This window comes from Humulus lupulus, chromosome 3 (genome assembly GCF_963169125.1).
Source record: "Humulus lupulus chromosome 3, drHumLupu1.1, whole genome shotgun sequence".
Classification (NCBI taxonomy): domain Eukaryota; kingdom Viridiplantae; phylum Streptophyta; class Magnoliopsida; order Rosales; family Cannabaceae; genus Humulus; species Humulus lupulus.
This window is the reverse complement of record NC_084795.1, coordinates 282,677,405-282,692,791: the sequence shown is the minus strand read 5'-3', so window position 1 is coordinate 282,692,791 and position 15,387 is coordinate 282,677,405. Positions and strand designations below refer to the sequence as shown.

At 32.4% G+C, this 15,387-nt stretch overlaps 1 protein-coding gene across 1 annotated transcript; it reads left to right on the top strand.

Annotated features, from left to right (window-relative positions):
• Positions 1 to 12,360: 12,360 nt before the first annotated feature.
• LOC133825830 (uncharacterized) lies at positions 12,361 to 13,623 on the top strand. The gene has a single exon (XM_062258724.1). The coding sequence runs from the start codon at positions 12,361 to 12,363 to the stop codon at positions 13,621 to 13,623; it is 1,263 nt and encodes a 420-aa protein (XP_062114708.1).
• The last annotated feature ends 1,764 nt before the right edge of the window (positions 13,624 to 15,387 follow it).

The window sequence follows — 15,387 nt, the reverse complement described above, 5'->3', positions numbered from 1 at the left end:
ATTATGGGATTTGATTGGGTTTAAGATTTGGATTTTTTTTTTAATTGACTTTTGGCTAATGTTGAACAAGGATCAACACAGGCCGGTCAACAAGGAATGAGTGTTTTAGTGACTGATTAGAGAGACAGAAAGAGTTAACAGAAAAAAGAATTATAATCATCACACCAAAAATTTATAGTGATTGGAGAGATAGAAAGAGTTAACAGAAAAATTGTAAATAGTACTCACTCTTGTAAAATTTATAGTAAATATTGTAACAGAAAATCATCGCCGTGGTCTGAGATGGTGTAACAATCTCAATTTTCAAGGGGTTTTCATATAGTATTTATACAATTCGATCACAAGTCTGTGCTCCCTATTTCTTAGGGAAATATCACACTTTCTATCGAGATAATTTTCGAAAATTCTTAATACTCTGAAATTATATATATTTCGTACGTAGTTTGTGAAAATATTCAAGATATTGGGTAGCTCGGTAATATTCTTCAGTGCGTGACAGCAGCCCCCGGCCTGTATTTTATTTTAATATTAATATATTTAGCTAGGAAATATATATAATAGCTAGCCCAGGTGTATACGATTGTGAGCTTTCACACTATATTATAAAATTTATTCATATTATTCTATCAATCTCGGCAAAAAATAAAATAATAAATAAATACAAAATCAAACCTGCCCATATCAAACACACCTAATATTATCAAAAGATAAAATAGAATTGTACTTATGAGATCAACCCTTGCTATAAGATATATATATATATACACATATAGTTTAATAAGTTGTTTTGTCATATATATAAAGCTCTTGCGGAAGCAGATGCTGCCATATTTGACTAGGTCATATATAAATATAGAATAAATAGTATTTTTGTCCCTGAACTATGACATCGTGCCCCCCCCCGAATGATTCACGAAGTTAAAAATTTCCCATGAACTATGCAAGTTACTGAAATATGAGACTTCTGTTAGATTTCGTCCTAGGTGGGCAGTAAATTGATGATGTGTCATTTTGTTTGTTGATGTAGCACTGTCATGTGTAGAATAATTAGCAATTCCCTTCCCCCCTCGAACTTTGACAATTATCAAATAATACTCATTTTATTAATTTTTTAAAAAAAATAATAATTAAATCCTTAATAAATTAAAATTTTAATTGATAACAAATAACATTTTTTTTCTTCTCTTTTACAATATAAAACAAATCAATTTTAGAATGAAAATTTAAAATAAATATTAAAACAAAGAAAAAAAAATTAATTAAAGAGGAAGACGAAGACGAAGAGCTTAAATAAAATAGAAAACTTTTTATTTAAGAGGAGGAGGATGAAATAGAACAAACTTTGTTTTATGATTTATTTTTTAATTTTTATTTTAAGATATATTTATTTTATATTGTTAAAGAAAAGAAAAAGTAAAAAAAAGTTATTTTTTATTAATTAGATTTTTAATTTTTGAGTATTATAAAATTTATTTAATTAATTTGAAAATTTTAGTATTGTTTATTTTCTTAATTTTTTAAAATGATTTTTTTTTCATTTCTAAGGATATAATTATTATTATTAAGAAAAAAAAATTAGGATTTTAAAAAAAAAAAATTAGTTTTAATGAAAAGAGCACAATTTGGTAGTGGTCAAAATTTGAGAGAAAAATTACTAATTATTCTACATATGACAGTGCCACATCAACAAACAAAATGCCATATCATCAATCTGTTAGCCATCTATGACAAAATCTAACAGAAGTCTTATATTTCAGTAACGTGCATAGGTCGGATGAAATTTTCAATCCTCATATAGTAGTTATAGTTCGGGAGACAAAAATGATATTTATTCATATATATATATATATAAATATATATTTATATCCTCCATTCAATCACGTTTGAATTTTATATAGAAAAGGACTGAATTGTCGGTCCAACAATAATATTACCCTTCTCATAATTCACTATAATTTAAACCTTTTAATTGTGTTTGTTTATTTGTACATTCATAAGTTATATATATAAATATAACAAATATAACTTAGGATGGGTTTTGTTCGGTTCACCTCTGTAAGTGTTATATTAATAATTGAATTAAACAGTGATGTTTAAATACATCAAACTAAATTTAGAATATAACAAATCTTCAATTAAATATATAAAATAAAGTTTCTATTACATAACAAGATACATTTTTTTTAAAAAAAAAAAGAAAAAGAAAAATACCATTGCTATGTGTAACTTATATATATATATATATACAAAGAAATGTATATATTTAGATTTTCTTAAATAAACATTTTGAAATGATTCCACTTCATTTTTTTCTTAACGTCAATCACAATATAGCATTAATTTCCATAAAAACAAACAACATTTTCTGCTCTTATAATCGCACTAAAAAAAATATTATGGATAACTTTAAGAAGTACCATTAAAAACAATTTATAACATTTTACTAAATGTTAACATAGCACATCTATTTCTATTCTATATAATAATTGTGTAGATAACGGAAATTATTGGTTTTAACGGTTTTTTATTTTTTTAATGTTAACTTTAACGGAATATTCTTATATTTAACAGAATATTCTTATATCTAACGGTAGTTTGTAAATACTTTAACTTAAATAAAAATAATAATTAAAAAAATATATTTTTGAGATATTTTACAATGATAATTTTTTAAAAATAATAAATAATTAAACAAATTAAAATATGATAATTTTTAGATATTTTACAATGATAATTATTTAAAAATAATACATAATTAAACAAATTAAAATAGAATATTTTTTAGATATTTTACAATGATAATTATTTAAAAATAATAAAATTATTTTATAACTTAAATAAAATTTAATTAAACTTAAACTCACTTATCAGAATAGTATCATATTAAATATATAATATAATCTACTGTCAATTAGTAACAAATTGATTTTTTTAAAAAAAAAAAAACTAGCAAGAAACTTAAATTTAAAATACATGTATAATATTTAATATTACATTAAAAATATAATATATAATTGTCACTCCCAAATTTAAAAATTAGAACAAACATAAATTTAAACAAAAATAGATAAATTATTTAATTACAATATGATATTTATTTGTAATTTATATAACATTAATATAAATTTAATAAAAATAATTAATAAATTCTATAAATAAAACTAAACAAACGTGTATATTGCATGTTGCTTGTATCTAGTATTATTAAAAGTCTGGACCTTATTATAATATTTTTCAAGTATTATAATAATTAACTATTTCATAACAGTTTTTCTTTGTTACAAAACACATACAATATCTATTTAACAGTTATAAATATTTTGTCAAGAGCTAAACATTATGCTTATTTTATAACATTATTTAAGTGTTATAAAAAAAATGTTATTATAGACTCTTTTATAATATAGTAGATCTACAATACAACCTCATATATAAGTACTATCTTTGAAAATTAACTAATATTTCAAAACTTTAAACCATTTGTACGACACACTGGTAATTAAATTAAGTTCTTTGGGATATGAATAGTACTGATTAAAATCTAAGACTAAGTGTGTCCATCTTATAATCATATAAGTTAAGCCCCTAAAACTCAAATAAATGTAAAACTCATACAGCGCAGATAGTACTTGGTACCTTATAAGATTTTCATCTAAAATTTATGTAATTTTTTTTTATTAAATATCTTTTATTTTATTTTTTGAAACAACATGACTTAGGTTAAATAAAATTATGTATATATATTTCTATATAGCTAGGGTGTGACCGCAATTTTCAAAAGTAAAATAAAGCAAAACATAACAAGAAACTTATTAGTAGGCTGTATCTCGATTCCAACAGCAGTTGAGCAAAGCAAAACCACACATAGAATTTGTATCTGATAAGAAATAAGATCCTCAACTCTTTTCAATTAACATTGAAAGGTTATTTTTTCTAGTTAAACGTAAAGAACAACCATAGATGCTCGAATCTGCTTCTTCAAAAGATCTGCAATGACAACACAAAATGAAAACAGTTACAAACTAGTATAAAAAAAAAGAGTAGTTAGAAGGCTATATAGGCGTGTGACCTAAATCTTTAGTTGGTAGCTAAATAATTGGATAACTATAATTTACACCAATATCTCACCTAGAAATAAAATCAAATAATTAATCCTGGATTTGTTGAACCTCTTATGAAAATGTTGAGACAGTAGAGAGAAAATGGAAGCACAAATTTAACATGCAGAGTATGCCAGAGCATGTGATATTTATAGAAGAGAAATAGGGTACAAAAGCAAGAGCAAATTACAATAAGAACATAAAACAGAAAAGTAAAGAAACGAAATTTAAACCTATACACTAATAACTAACTCAACTACCCGCTATCCATCATCCAAGTTGTCCTTAACATCCGCTAAAGCTACCTTCTATCAGCTAGCTAGTTGGTCTTCACTTATAATGTGTCTAATGAAGATTATGTCTTGGAGAAAAAAATGTCTATTTCAACATGTTTGGTGTGAGTATGAAACTCGATTAGAGGCAAGTCGCAAGGGCCACGACTAATTGATTGTCACACCACACGTCAGGAGTGGAAGGCAATGAAAGTTTGAGCACTTGTAAGAGATGTCGAAACCAGGAGAGTTTAGTTGCAACATTAACCGTTGCATGATATTCTGATTCAGTACTACTGCGAGATACTACTTATTATGTTGATGACCTCCAAAAAAAATGAGGTTTTCTCCAGGGAAAACACATTAACCACTTATGCTCTTTCGATCATTAGGACATGATAAAAGAATTATCAGGTCTTCTAGGTCTTGTAAGTGTGACATACTGAAGAGGACCTATAAGACTTCTGTATATTGAGTTGGATCTTCAAGTAGTTGGCTTTTTGATTTGGAGAGTAATTTTTCAGAGACACCGGGCGTAGCTACTGGTTTGGAGTTCACGTCATGTATGTATTTAGTCTCATGACTTAATTAGGTGTAGTTGTCCTGGTGATTGATGAAATTCAATGCCTAGGAAGTAAGAAATTGGTCCAAGATCATGGAGACTAAATTTAGAGTGGAGGGTGTTGATCAGCGATTGAACTTGAGTAGATAATTGGCCTGTTATAAGAATATCATCCACATAAATGAGGGCAAAGATAGGACCTGAAATAGAATGGGAAAAGAACAGAGAAGAGTCAGCTTTGGAACACAAGAATCCTCAATGTAATAGATTTGAAGAGTTTACATTCTCCAATATTTGAGCGTTCCATAGAAAAAAGTTCGTGCGGTCAAGATTGAATGAACAGCGTGTGATTCAGCGCATGAGAAAGGACAGTAAACTGTTGTTGTTGAAGAGGTAGTTGAGTAAGGATCTGTGATGGTACAACCGGTGATGGTGGATGAATCAGGGGGAGAGGAAGCCATGGAAGTGAGAGATGAAGAGACAAAGTTCTTGAAAGAAGAACAGAAGAAAGTGAAGACACAAATTAAGTAGACTAGGCAGGCAGATCAAGTACATTATTCGAGGCATAATCAATCATAAATATTATTAAGGGCATACCGCATTGGTCTCTAAACTTGATTTGCATATTCACAAGCTGATCATCAATTGTAATATTATTAAGGGTTTCTCTCTATGTTCTGTGATTTGAGTTTTGAAAAGGAAAAGAATATTATCAATCAAGCCTGAAGATCACAAATGATCGACAACCATTCTTATTAGTTAATTAGTAGCTTTTAATTTACATGCAAAACCTATAGAAGAGACCATCATAATGCTTAAAGATCGCACGTTTAATCAGTACTTCAGCTTATTTAAAACACCACAAAAATAGTATAAATTTCTAATGTTTATAAGATCAATGTCCTCACACAGTACTTTACAAATATGTATTACCTCTTGCCAATCCATCAATTAATACAAATATTCTAATCTGTGTTAGTGGATTAGGTTTTGATGATGTTATTTGATCATGTCCGCCAATGCTTTTGAACGTTTAAACTATACTAACAAATAAAAATGATATCATTCACTCAGTCATGAGAACACAACTATGATGCATATACATTCCTACTACGCTATTGTTAAGTAGATGAAAAATAACAGGGCCAATCAAATATAATTTGAATAAAAGACAATTTTTCATATTTTGAATTATTGTTACTTTTAGATAGCCAACCCATATTTAGATCATGAAACTTCTTCGAAAATATTTGCTTATATTATAGATGTAATAAACAATTAGAAATCATTTAATTAAATTTTGTTTGCAAGAGCTGAAATCCAAAAGGAGTAGATATGAGTACTCTCTCTCTCTCTCTCTCTCTCTCTCTCTCTCTCTATATATATATATATATATAAGCACATATTAATTGAATTAAACATTAACTCTTATAAGAATTAAAAAAACACTTTCTTTCGTAGATGTAAACCATTTTCTTATAAGAAAAATTTTGTGTACAAATTCCGAGAATTTAGTTTTACAAGCATTAATTAATAAAGAACATTCTTAACAGTAAGTACTGTAAACCAATCAATTAAGCTTGCAATTTAGTGTTCTTTTTTAATTATTCTTGGTAAGAAGAGAACGCCTAATTTGGTTGGTTCAACAATCCAGTAAACTAATTAAGTTTATATATATTTAGGGTTTCCTATTTTAAATCTTATTATAGATTATTAATTATGAAATTGACCTAATTAAACAAAAGATTTCTTGTCGAGAAAATATGCTTAAGAATTTAGCTATAGATTATTAATTATATATATACTTAATTATCACAAACATTGATGAGCTATAAATTTTGTTTTGCAAGCGCAGCAGTCCAAGAAGAGATATATAATAAGCACATATTAATGGAATTAAGAATAAATCTTTTTTTTTTAAATAATAATAATTAGAGATGTAAACAATCAGAAGTGACAAAATCTGTGTACAAATACAGATAATTTAGTTTTACAAAGCATTAATTAAGTAGGAAAACATTTTCTTAATCATAACCAACCAAGCTGGCAATTAGGGTTTTCTATTTATTCTTGGTGAGACCTCATTCTTGCTTGGTAGTTGTACAAATCCAGAATCAAGCTTAAATTAGGTTTTCCTATATCTTATATATATTATAAATATAAGAGAACAACACATGTATTTAGCTCAACAAATCCTATCAGATCAAGGAAGCAAAGCAATAAATCAAGCAAAATTGCATACATGTAAGTAATTTCTTAAAATCTTAGTATTATTACCAGCCAAGGACTGCAAGCTAGAGTACCAGTTTGGGTTAGATCCTAAGAAGGCCCAAACATGTCATTTGGGGAAGGTCTGATGGTGGTGTCTGCTGGCGGAGGAGGCGGCGGAGGCGGAGGAGAAGGAGGTCGGAAAATCTTATCACGATCCACCATTGCTAGCTAGCTAGCAAGAAAGAATGGGTTCTGCTATGGGAATACAAAGTGCTCTAAAACTTCATCATGTAAGAAAACAAACTGTTTTTTATAGATTGGAGTTTTCTTCTTCACTAAGAAAGATGAATATACATATATTAGGTCATATATATCAAATAATGAATTTACAGCTCACTATAGTTGAAATAGTCTGTGTATGTACATGTGGATTGTTATTACAAATTGTCAAGAAAAGAGACAATGAATGTTGACAATAATAACTAATAATTTTGTAAAATTTACTATTTAATGTGTTATATTCTTACATTATTTGATGATAGTTATTACAATATTCTTTCTTTTTTTTTTGTGATAAATTATTACAATATATTCTTTTGCTAACATGTATTCTCTAAAAAAATCTTATTTCTAGTCACAAAAAAAATAGTATGACTAAAAAAAATCATCAAACCTATTTAATTACTAAAATGTTCATGACTAAATTAATGTATTAGTTACAAAAATCACAATTTATTAAGATTAAATATGTTTTTAGTCGCAATAAATTTTATCATTATTTATAATAAGTTTGTGACTTAATATTACCTAGTAATTTTTTGTTGTGGCCAAAAATGACATTTAGCACAAAAATTTTATGTTATAACTAAACAATTGTTACTAATTTTTTTTATACATAGTAATTTATTTTTAACGTATATATATTTAATTGTATTTTTTATATTTACTAGAAGGAAAAATAACTTTGGCGCACAACCCTTTTTTTAACTAAAAAATTTTCAAAAGGCAAAATATTTTAAAAATGCTGCCAAAAATAAGAGATATAAGTGCTTGATGTTTGATAACATTCAAAATTGTATAAAAAGACTTGTAGCAATTTCAACGAGAGTTTTATATATAGTTATTGAAAAATGTGTATATTTAAAAAAAAAATGGTTTTTGAAGAATAATATTGATGAACTTAATCTAAGTATATATATTGAAAAGGAAAAAATCTTTAGTATGTATATATATTAAAAATCTGAAGTATATTTGGATATATATATTAATTAAACGGGTCTTTAAAATTCATCATATCGTCATCATTTTTAGCATTTATATATATTTAATAACAAATAAAATTGACTTGTATTAGTTGTTTAATAAGTTGCTCTGACGTTTGTCAGTATATATGTATATTTAAGAACTTGAAGATGCAGGTATCTATATATGCTTCCATTTGAATTTCACATATACTTCATTTTGACTAATTTCATATAAATTTATACGTGGCGGAGCCAGGAGTTGAATTCAGGGTACACTATATAAATTTTTAACAAAATTAAAAACACAAAATATATATCAAATTATTGAACTCAATAAAAATATTACAAATTTCCACGACGAGTTTTCATGTTTTGCATAATAACTTCATTATCAATACAATCAAAAATTTATTTCTCAATATAAATAAGTTATCATTAAACTATTGATCTGCAATACGATTACGTAGTTTGGTCTTTAAAAAATGCATTCCAAAAAATACTCTTTTGACTGTAGCTGTCGCAACATGCAAAATTAATGACAATGTCAATACTTGATAGACTAAGGAATATACCTTATCTTTTCCACAGTATTAGAAATATAAGTTTTTACTTCGTTTTTTATACATAGCATATAAAAATGCTGAAATAAAAGCCTTTTAATGGATTTTTACTTCGCTTTTGAGAAATATGGTACATAAAAATAAGCTACTACTTCGGGGTTTTTTTTTATAAAAAAAACTACGTTAAAATAGCAAATAGACAAGGACCATGTTTGGTTTGCACACTATGTTGAAACTTTCCACTTTAGTTTTTATGAAAAATCTGAAATGAAAAGTTGAGCAAAGCAAACACAGTCCTCAAAGGTATTAAAACCATTTTGCTCCGGTTCTTATATAAAACTAGAAAGACTTTCTACTTCGGTTTTTATTTCAAGCTCTACCACCCGCGTTGGCTAGTACTTACAATGTATTTTATATCTCCATGCTAAGGAAGTATGTGTCCGATCAGTCCCATGTGCTTAGTTACGAACCGCTAGAGCTACAACCGGACTTAAGTTATGAAATTAAACCAGTTAAGATACTGGAGCGGGGAATCAAAGAGTTGAGAACTAAAAGGATACCCCTGGTTAAAGTCCTGTGGAGCAATAGCGCAGTTGAAGAAGCTACTTGGGAGCTGGAGGATGACATGCGTGAGAAGTATCCCGAGATGTTTAAGTAAGAAAAATTTCGAGGACAAAATTCTTTTAAGGTGGGAAGGGTGTAATAACCCGAATTTTTTTTTATTATTTATTGTGTTTTATGTAAACATTATTCTGTGAATTAATTTTTTTTTAAGAGTATGAATAATAATTAAAATAATATTTGGTGAATATTATTTTTAATTAAAGAAATGTGAGTTGATCGCTTTAGACCATAGTGTGGGGACTTATATGTGAAATAAATCTAAGATGGACATCTTGTTCAAAGAGTTTAAGTATATGATTTTATGTGTTTGGAATCCACATAAAATCTTAAAATCATTTTAGAATATGATTTTGTGACTTATTAACCAAGAGTCTATGAATAATTCAAGATGAATTTTAGGGGATTAAAGTTGTGATTTTATGTTGAAAGGATTCACATAAAATCATAAACATAAATTTAAGCTAAACTAAGACATATTGTCCCAATATGATTATAGGGTCTAAACGCGATCGGAAATACTCACCAAGATATAATTCGCGAAAGCTAAGGACAAGAGGTAAGGAAGTATACACCAAGAGTAACTTAGCTTGTTGTGATCTTAGTGAATTGTTTGCATGTTTGTATACTGCTGGTTAAATTCTAGATGTTATATATATGTGTGTGATTATATGGCTGGATGCGCATGATAGTACCCATCTATCGGGTTTGAATGTGCTTAGTGTAGTAAAGTTATCATGAATGTATGTGCAATGTTTATGACTGTCAAGGGAAACCTTGTGAGGGTGGATCCCATGCAGCCGTGTAGTGGGGTTCGCCGTCCAGTCCATAAAGTCATCGAGTTTTAGCGGAGTTTACCCTTTTGGCACGGGATGTGAGTATTCTCTGGGCCGCGGAGGCCACCCGGGGATCATGACCCTACAGATAGCTCGATGGCTCAGTACAAGGCCTTGCGAGGGCGGATTCCCCTTGCAGCCGTACAGTGGGGTTATCCGCCAAGTCAGTAGAGTCATCGTGTTTTAGCGGAGTGTACCCCTTTGGTACGGGAGGTGAGGTTGCTCTGGGCCGTGGAGGCCACACTAGGATTAAAACCCCACAGATAACACGATGGCTCAGTTATATGTTTTCAGTATGTTACGCAACACTTTGACTTGTGTGAATATGCTAGACGTGTTGCTCAGTTTGCATATTCTAGATATGCATTTCTGTTATGCAAAGTTTGTTTTGGATAGTAGAGTAATAAGTTGTAGCTAGCTTCCTTACTGAGCGTTATAGCTCATCAGTTACTCTGTGTGTGTAGGTAAGGGCAAAGCTTAAGGAGCAATGCAATAAGCTGGAGGGGATTCTGTCTGACGTATGCATACTGTGAAACAACCGACCTGCAGGGTTGTCAGGGTTCTCTTAAGTTTTCCGCTAAGTCTAGTAATAGTTTTATCAATTTCATATTTACTAGTTCTACTTAAAGAAGGCTCTATGGCCACAGACTATTTCTTAAGTTACGTTTAAACTACATTTTGTTTTTAAAACTATGGGATCCCATCCAAATACTATTTTATTTCAAAGTACTCCAATGTAAAATTTTCTAAAGTTTACTCTAAAGTTTATTTAGTTTTTAACGTCCGATTTTTACCAAAGTTGACCGTAAGGGTCTAGTTGACCCCGGATAGTCATAGTCGTGTTCGGTGGGTCTAGTTAAGAAAAGTCGGGTCGTTACATTTGGTATCAGAGCCTACGTTACTTAGGCTCCTGTAGACCCTCACAGTATGCATATGAAGATCAGAAAGGCCACAGCTATTGCACTGTAAGTATATTTCTAAGTTTTGCAAGTATTTTGAGTCTAACGATAATTGTGGGTTTTGTAATGACTAGATAATGGTGATGATGAAGAGAACAGTTATGTCCGGCCGAGGGCGAGGGGCTAAGGAAACCCGAGACTATTGGATCCAAAGGACTAGGGAAATGAAAATGAGCCTTGAGGGTAACTATGATGATTTTGAGAGGCTAATTAGGCATATCATGGCAGTGAACTAGGCTATTCAAGAGATTAAGTGGATAGGGGGTTTACTTAAGTGTCAAGAGTGTTTTGAAGTTCTAATGAGCACAATCTCTTGGCAGAGTGTTAGGGATGCTCTTAACCAGGCTTGGAGTGAGGTAGCTCACTTAGAAGGTCAAGCCCCAAATCAATATTCGGCTATGGGGAAGAGATTCCCTAGGATCTACGTTGAGAACATAGCCAAGAAAGTTAGGTTTAACCCTTTAGGGATCAAGAAATTAAACTATAGTAAGAAGAGGTGGGTACAAGGAACCCCTAAGCTACCCAGGGGAGTGATTAGGGAATTATCTCCAGGACTTAGGATAGAATATGAGGATTCGTTCCCAGTCCATATGGTAGTTTATGACACTAATAGTAGTCAGCCCAGGGCTAGAATTGGGATTTAGAAGTTATTTCATTTCCGGTCAGTGAGGAAACGGGGGGTTCTGTCCTTGTTCTAGGATATGTTTGCATGATTTTTATGATGTTAGACTGTTGTATTTCATTTATTTCCACTTAACTACTTATGTATCGAAATCATGTATCAAGTTTGAAGTAATATTAATGATAAATTGTTATGCTCTTTTCTTTTTATTATACAATTATATGAAGTATGTTAGGTTTGAAACTCAGTTTATATTATTGCTAAGCTTCTTTTAGAGTTCTGAATAGAATGAGGTAGGCCTTTTTCTGAGTGGATAGAAGATTTATCGTTCATAGTTTAAACTATATGGCTCTAGGATCTCGAGCGAAGCGCGATGCCTCCACGAAGAGCTGTACGACGAAGAGCGAATAGGGCTCAGGCATTAGAAAACCCGAACCCAGAAAATGCCAACATGGATGCAGCTACGCTGTTGGGAATTAATCAGGCACAAGCTGAAGAGATTGCTCGTCTTCGACAAGAACTTAATCGGGCATCGGATGTTGGGAGGCCCCCAGCCCAGCAAATTGTGGAAGTGAGGCCACAACAACTCGTTCATCAAGATCTGATATACGAATATTTTCGGAAGCTGCACCCTCCACCTTTCGAGGGAGGCGTGGATCTGATGGAAGCTGAAGAATGGATGAGCTCTATGGAATCTATTTTCGAACTGATGCAGTTGGAAGATCAAGCTAAAGTATCCCGTGCTACATATATGCTGAAGAAGGATGCCCGCATCTGGTGGGAAAACACGAAGTTTATCCATGATGTCAGAGCCATGACATGGGCGGGGTTCGTACAAGTTTTCAATGAACAATTTTATAATGAGACTATTAGAGCTTCTAAGGTGGATGAATTTGTGAACCTGATCCAGGGAAATACTATTGTAGCCCTGTATGCGCAACAGTTCAATAGGCTGGCTAAGTTTGCTGGAAATTTAGTGGCCAACGAGGAAGCTAAGGTCGACAAGTTCATGAGAGGGCTCAAGCCAATGATTGCCCGAGATGTAGAAATGGCTAGTACGGAGAGGATCACCTTTGCACAGGCATTGAAACGAGCACTGAAATCAGAAAGAATGGAGGACAGGATTTGGAAAGAAAGTGCAGCGAGAAGGGAAGCTGGCAAACCTAATCATCAGAGTAATGACCACAAAAGGAAGACCCCTGAAGGTTCTGGAAGTAACAATCAACCTGAGAAAAGAGCCAAGTCTGGATTTCAGAATCGACCAGCTCAGTTGGGACCAAGGAAAGAGAGTTCGCATTGTAATAAGTGCAACAAAAAACATCCTGGGGAGTGCAGAGCTCACACCAGGAGTTGCTACAACTGTGGACAAGAGGGCCACTACAAGAAGGATTGTCCCAAAGGCAGGTCAGTCAAGGAAGCTGAGGCTAAACAGGAGGACAAGTTTGTACTGGCACGAGTCTTTGCGCTGACGCAGAAGGAAGCTGAAGCCAGTACCTCGGTTGTCACAGGTCAGATTCCTATAGCCAATCTCTTATGCAATGTGTTAGTTGATTCGGGTGCTAGCCATTCTTTTATATCAACGTGCATGATAGAGAAAATAGGAAGACCTAGAGAGGTTTTTTTCGATAGGCTTTAGTACGATGTTGCCGTCTGGAGAGATGATGACATCTAGAAGATGGGTATGCGCGGTGCCGATGACTATAGACGGGCGAGAACTCTACACTGACTTGATTGAACTGGCTATGAAAGAGTATGACGTGATACATGGAATGGATTGGCTCTCCAAGTATAGTGCAACTATCGATTGTAGGAAAAAGATCGTAGTGTTCCAACCCGAAGGGGAAGAGAAGTTCGTGTTCAAGGGAGAAAGTACGGGGCCCAAAACGCCAATCATCTCAGCGCTCAAGGCAAAGAAGATGATGGGAAAAGGGTGCCAAGCATTCCTGGCTAGTATAGTGGACACAACTAAGAACACGCCACAACGACTTGAGGACATTAAAGTGGTGTGTGAGTACCTTGAGGTGTTCCCAGAAGATCTACCAGGCTTACCCCCGAATCGAGAGGTCGAGTTCGTGATCGAGTTAGCACCAGAGACAACCCCTATTTCAAAAGCACCGTATAGGATGGCGCCTTCAGAATTAAAGGAGTTGAAGGAACAGCTGCAAGAGCTGCTTGATAAAGGATTCATTAGACCAAGTCATTCACCATGGGGAGCTCTGGTACTATTCGTCAAGAAGAAGGATGGATCGATGCGTATGTGCATTGACTATAGGGAATTGAACAAGGTGACGATAAAGAACAAATATCCGTTACCTAGAATTGACAATTTGTTTGACCAATTACAAGGAGCAGCAGTATTCTCTAAGATAGATTTGAGATCGGGATATCATCAGCTTAAGATAAAGAACAGTGATATACCCAAAACCGCTTTTAGGACTCGGTATGGACATTATGAGTTTTTAGTAATGTCATTTGGTCTAACAAATGCCCCTGAAACATTCATGGCTTTAATGAACAGGGTGTTCAAGGAGTATTTAGACAAGTTTGTAATTGTCTTTATTGACGATATTTTGATCTATTCGAAGACAGAGGAGGACCACGAGGATCATTTGAGAAAGACGCTTCAGAGGCTCAAAGAACAAAAGTTATATGCCAAGCTGAAGAAGTGTGAGTTTTGGGTAGAGAAAGTGGCATTTCTAGGCCACATAGTTACCAAGGACGGAGTAGCAGTGGACCCAGCTAAGGTTGAGGCTGTCAAGGATTGGCCAAAACCAAAGAATGCCACTGATGTAAGAAGTTTTCTTGGTCTAGCAGGCTATTATAGGAGATTCGTGGAAGGATTTTCCAAATTGGCAATGCCACTAACAAACCTTACTCGCAAACAGCAGAAGTTCGTATGGTCTGATAAATGCGAACAAAGTTTTCAGGAGTTAAAGAAGAGATTAATTACTGCTCCCATGTTGTGTGTACCCAAAAGCGACGAGAAGTTTGTAGTCTACTGTGATGCATCCAAGATAGGTTTGGGATGTGTACTGATGCAAACCGGAAAAGTAGTGGCATACGTGTCCAGACAATTAAAAGAGTATGAACAAAGATATCCAACACACGACTTGGAGTTGGCGGCTGTGGGTTTTGCGTTGAAAATATGGAGACATTATATCTACGGAGACAAAAGTGAAATATACACGGATCACAAAAGCCTTAAATATTTTTTTACTCAAAAAGAGTTAAACATGAGGCAAAGGAGGTTGCTCGAACTAATTAAAGACTATGATTGCGAGATACTATATCATCCTGGAAAGGCTAATGTGGTAGCTGATGCCTTAAGCCGACGAAGTCATGGCACCGTTGCAGCGTTAGGGTTGGTGGAAGCTTCGTTACAGAAAGAGATAGTGAAAGC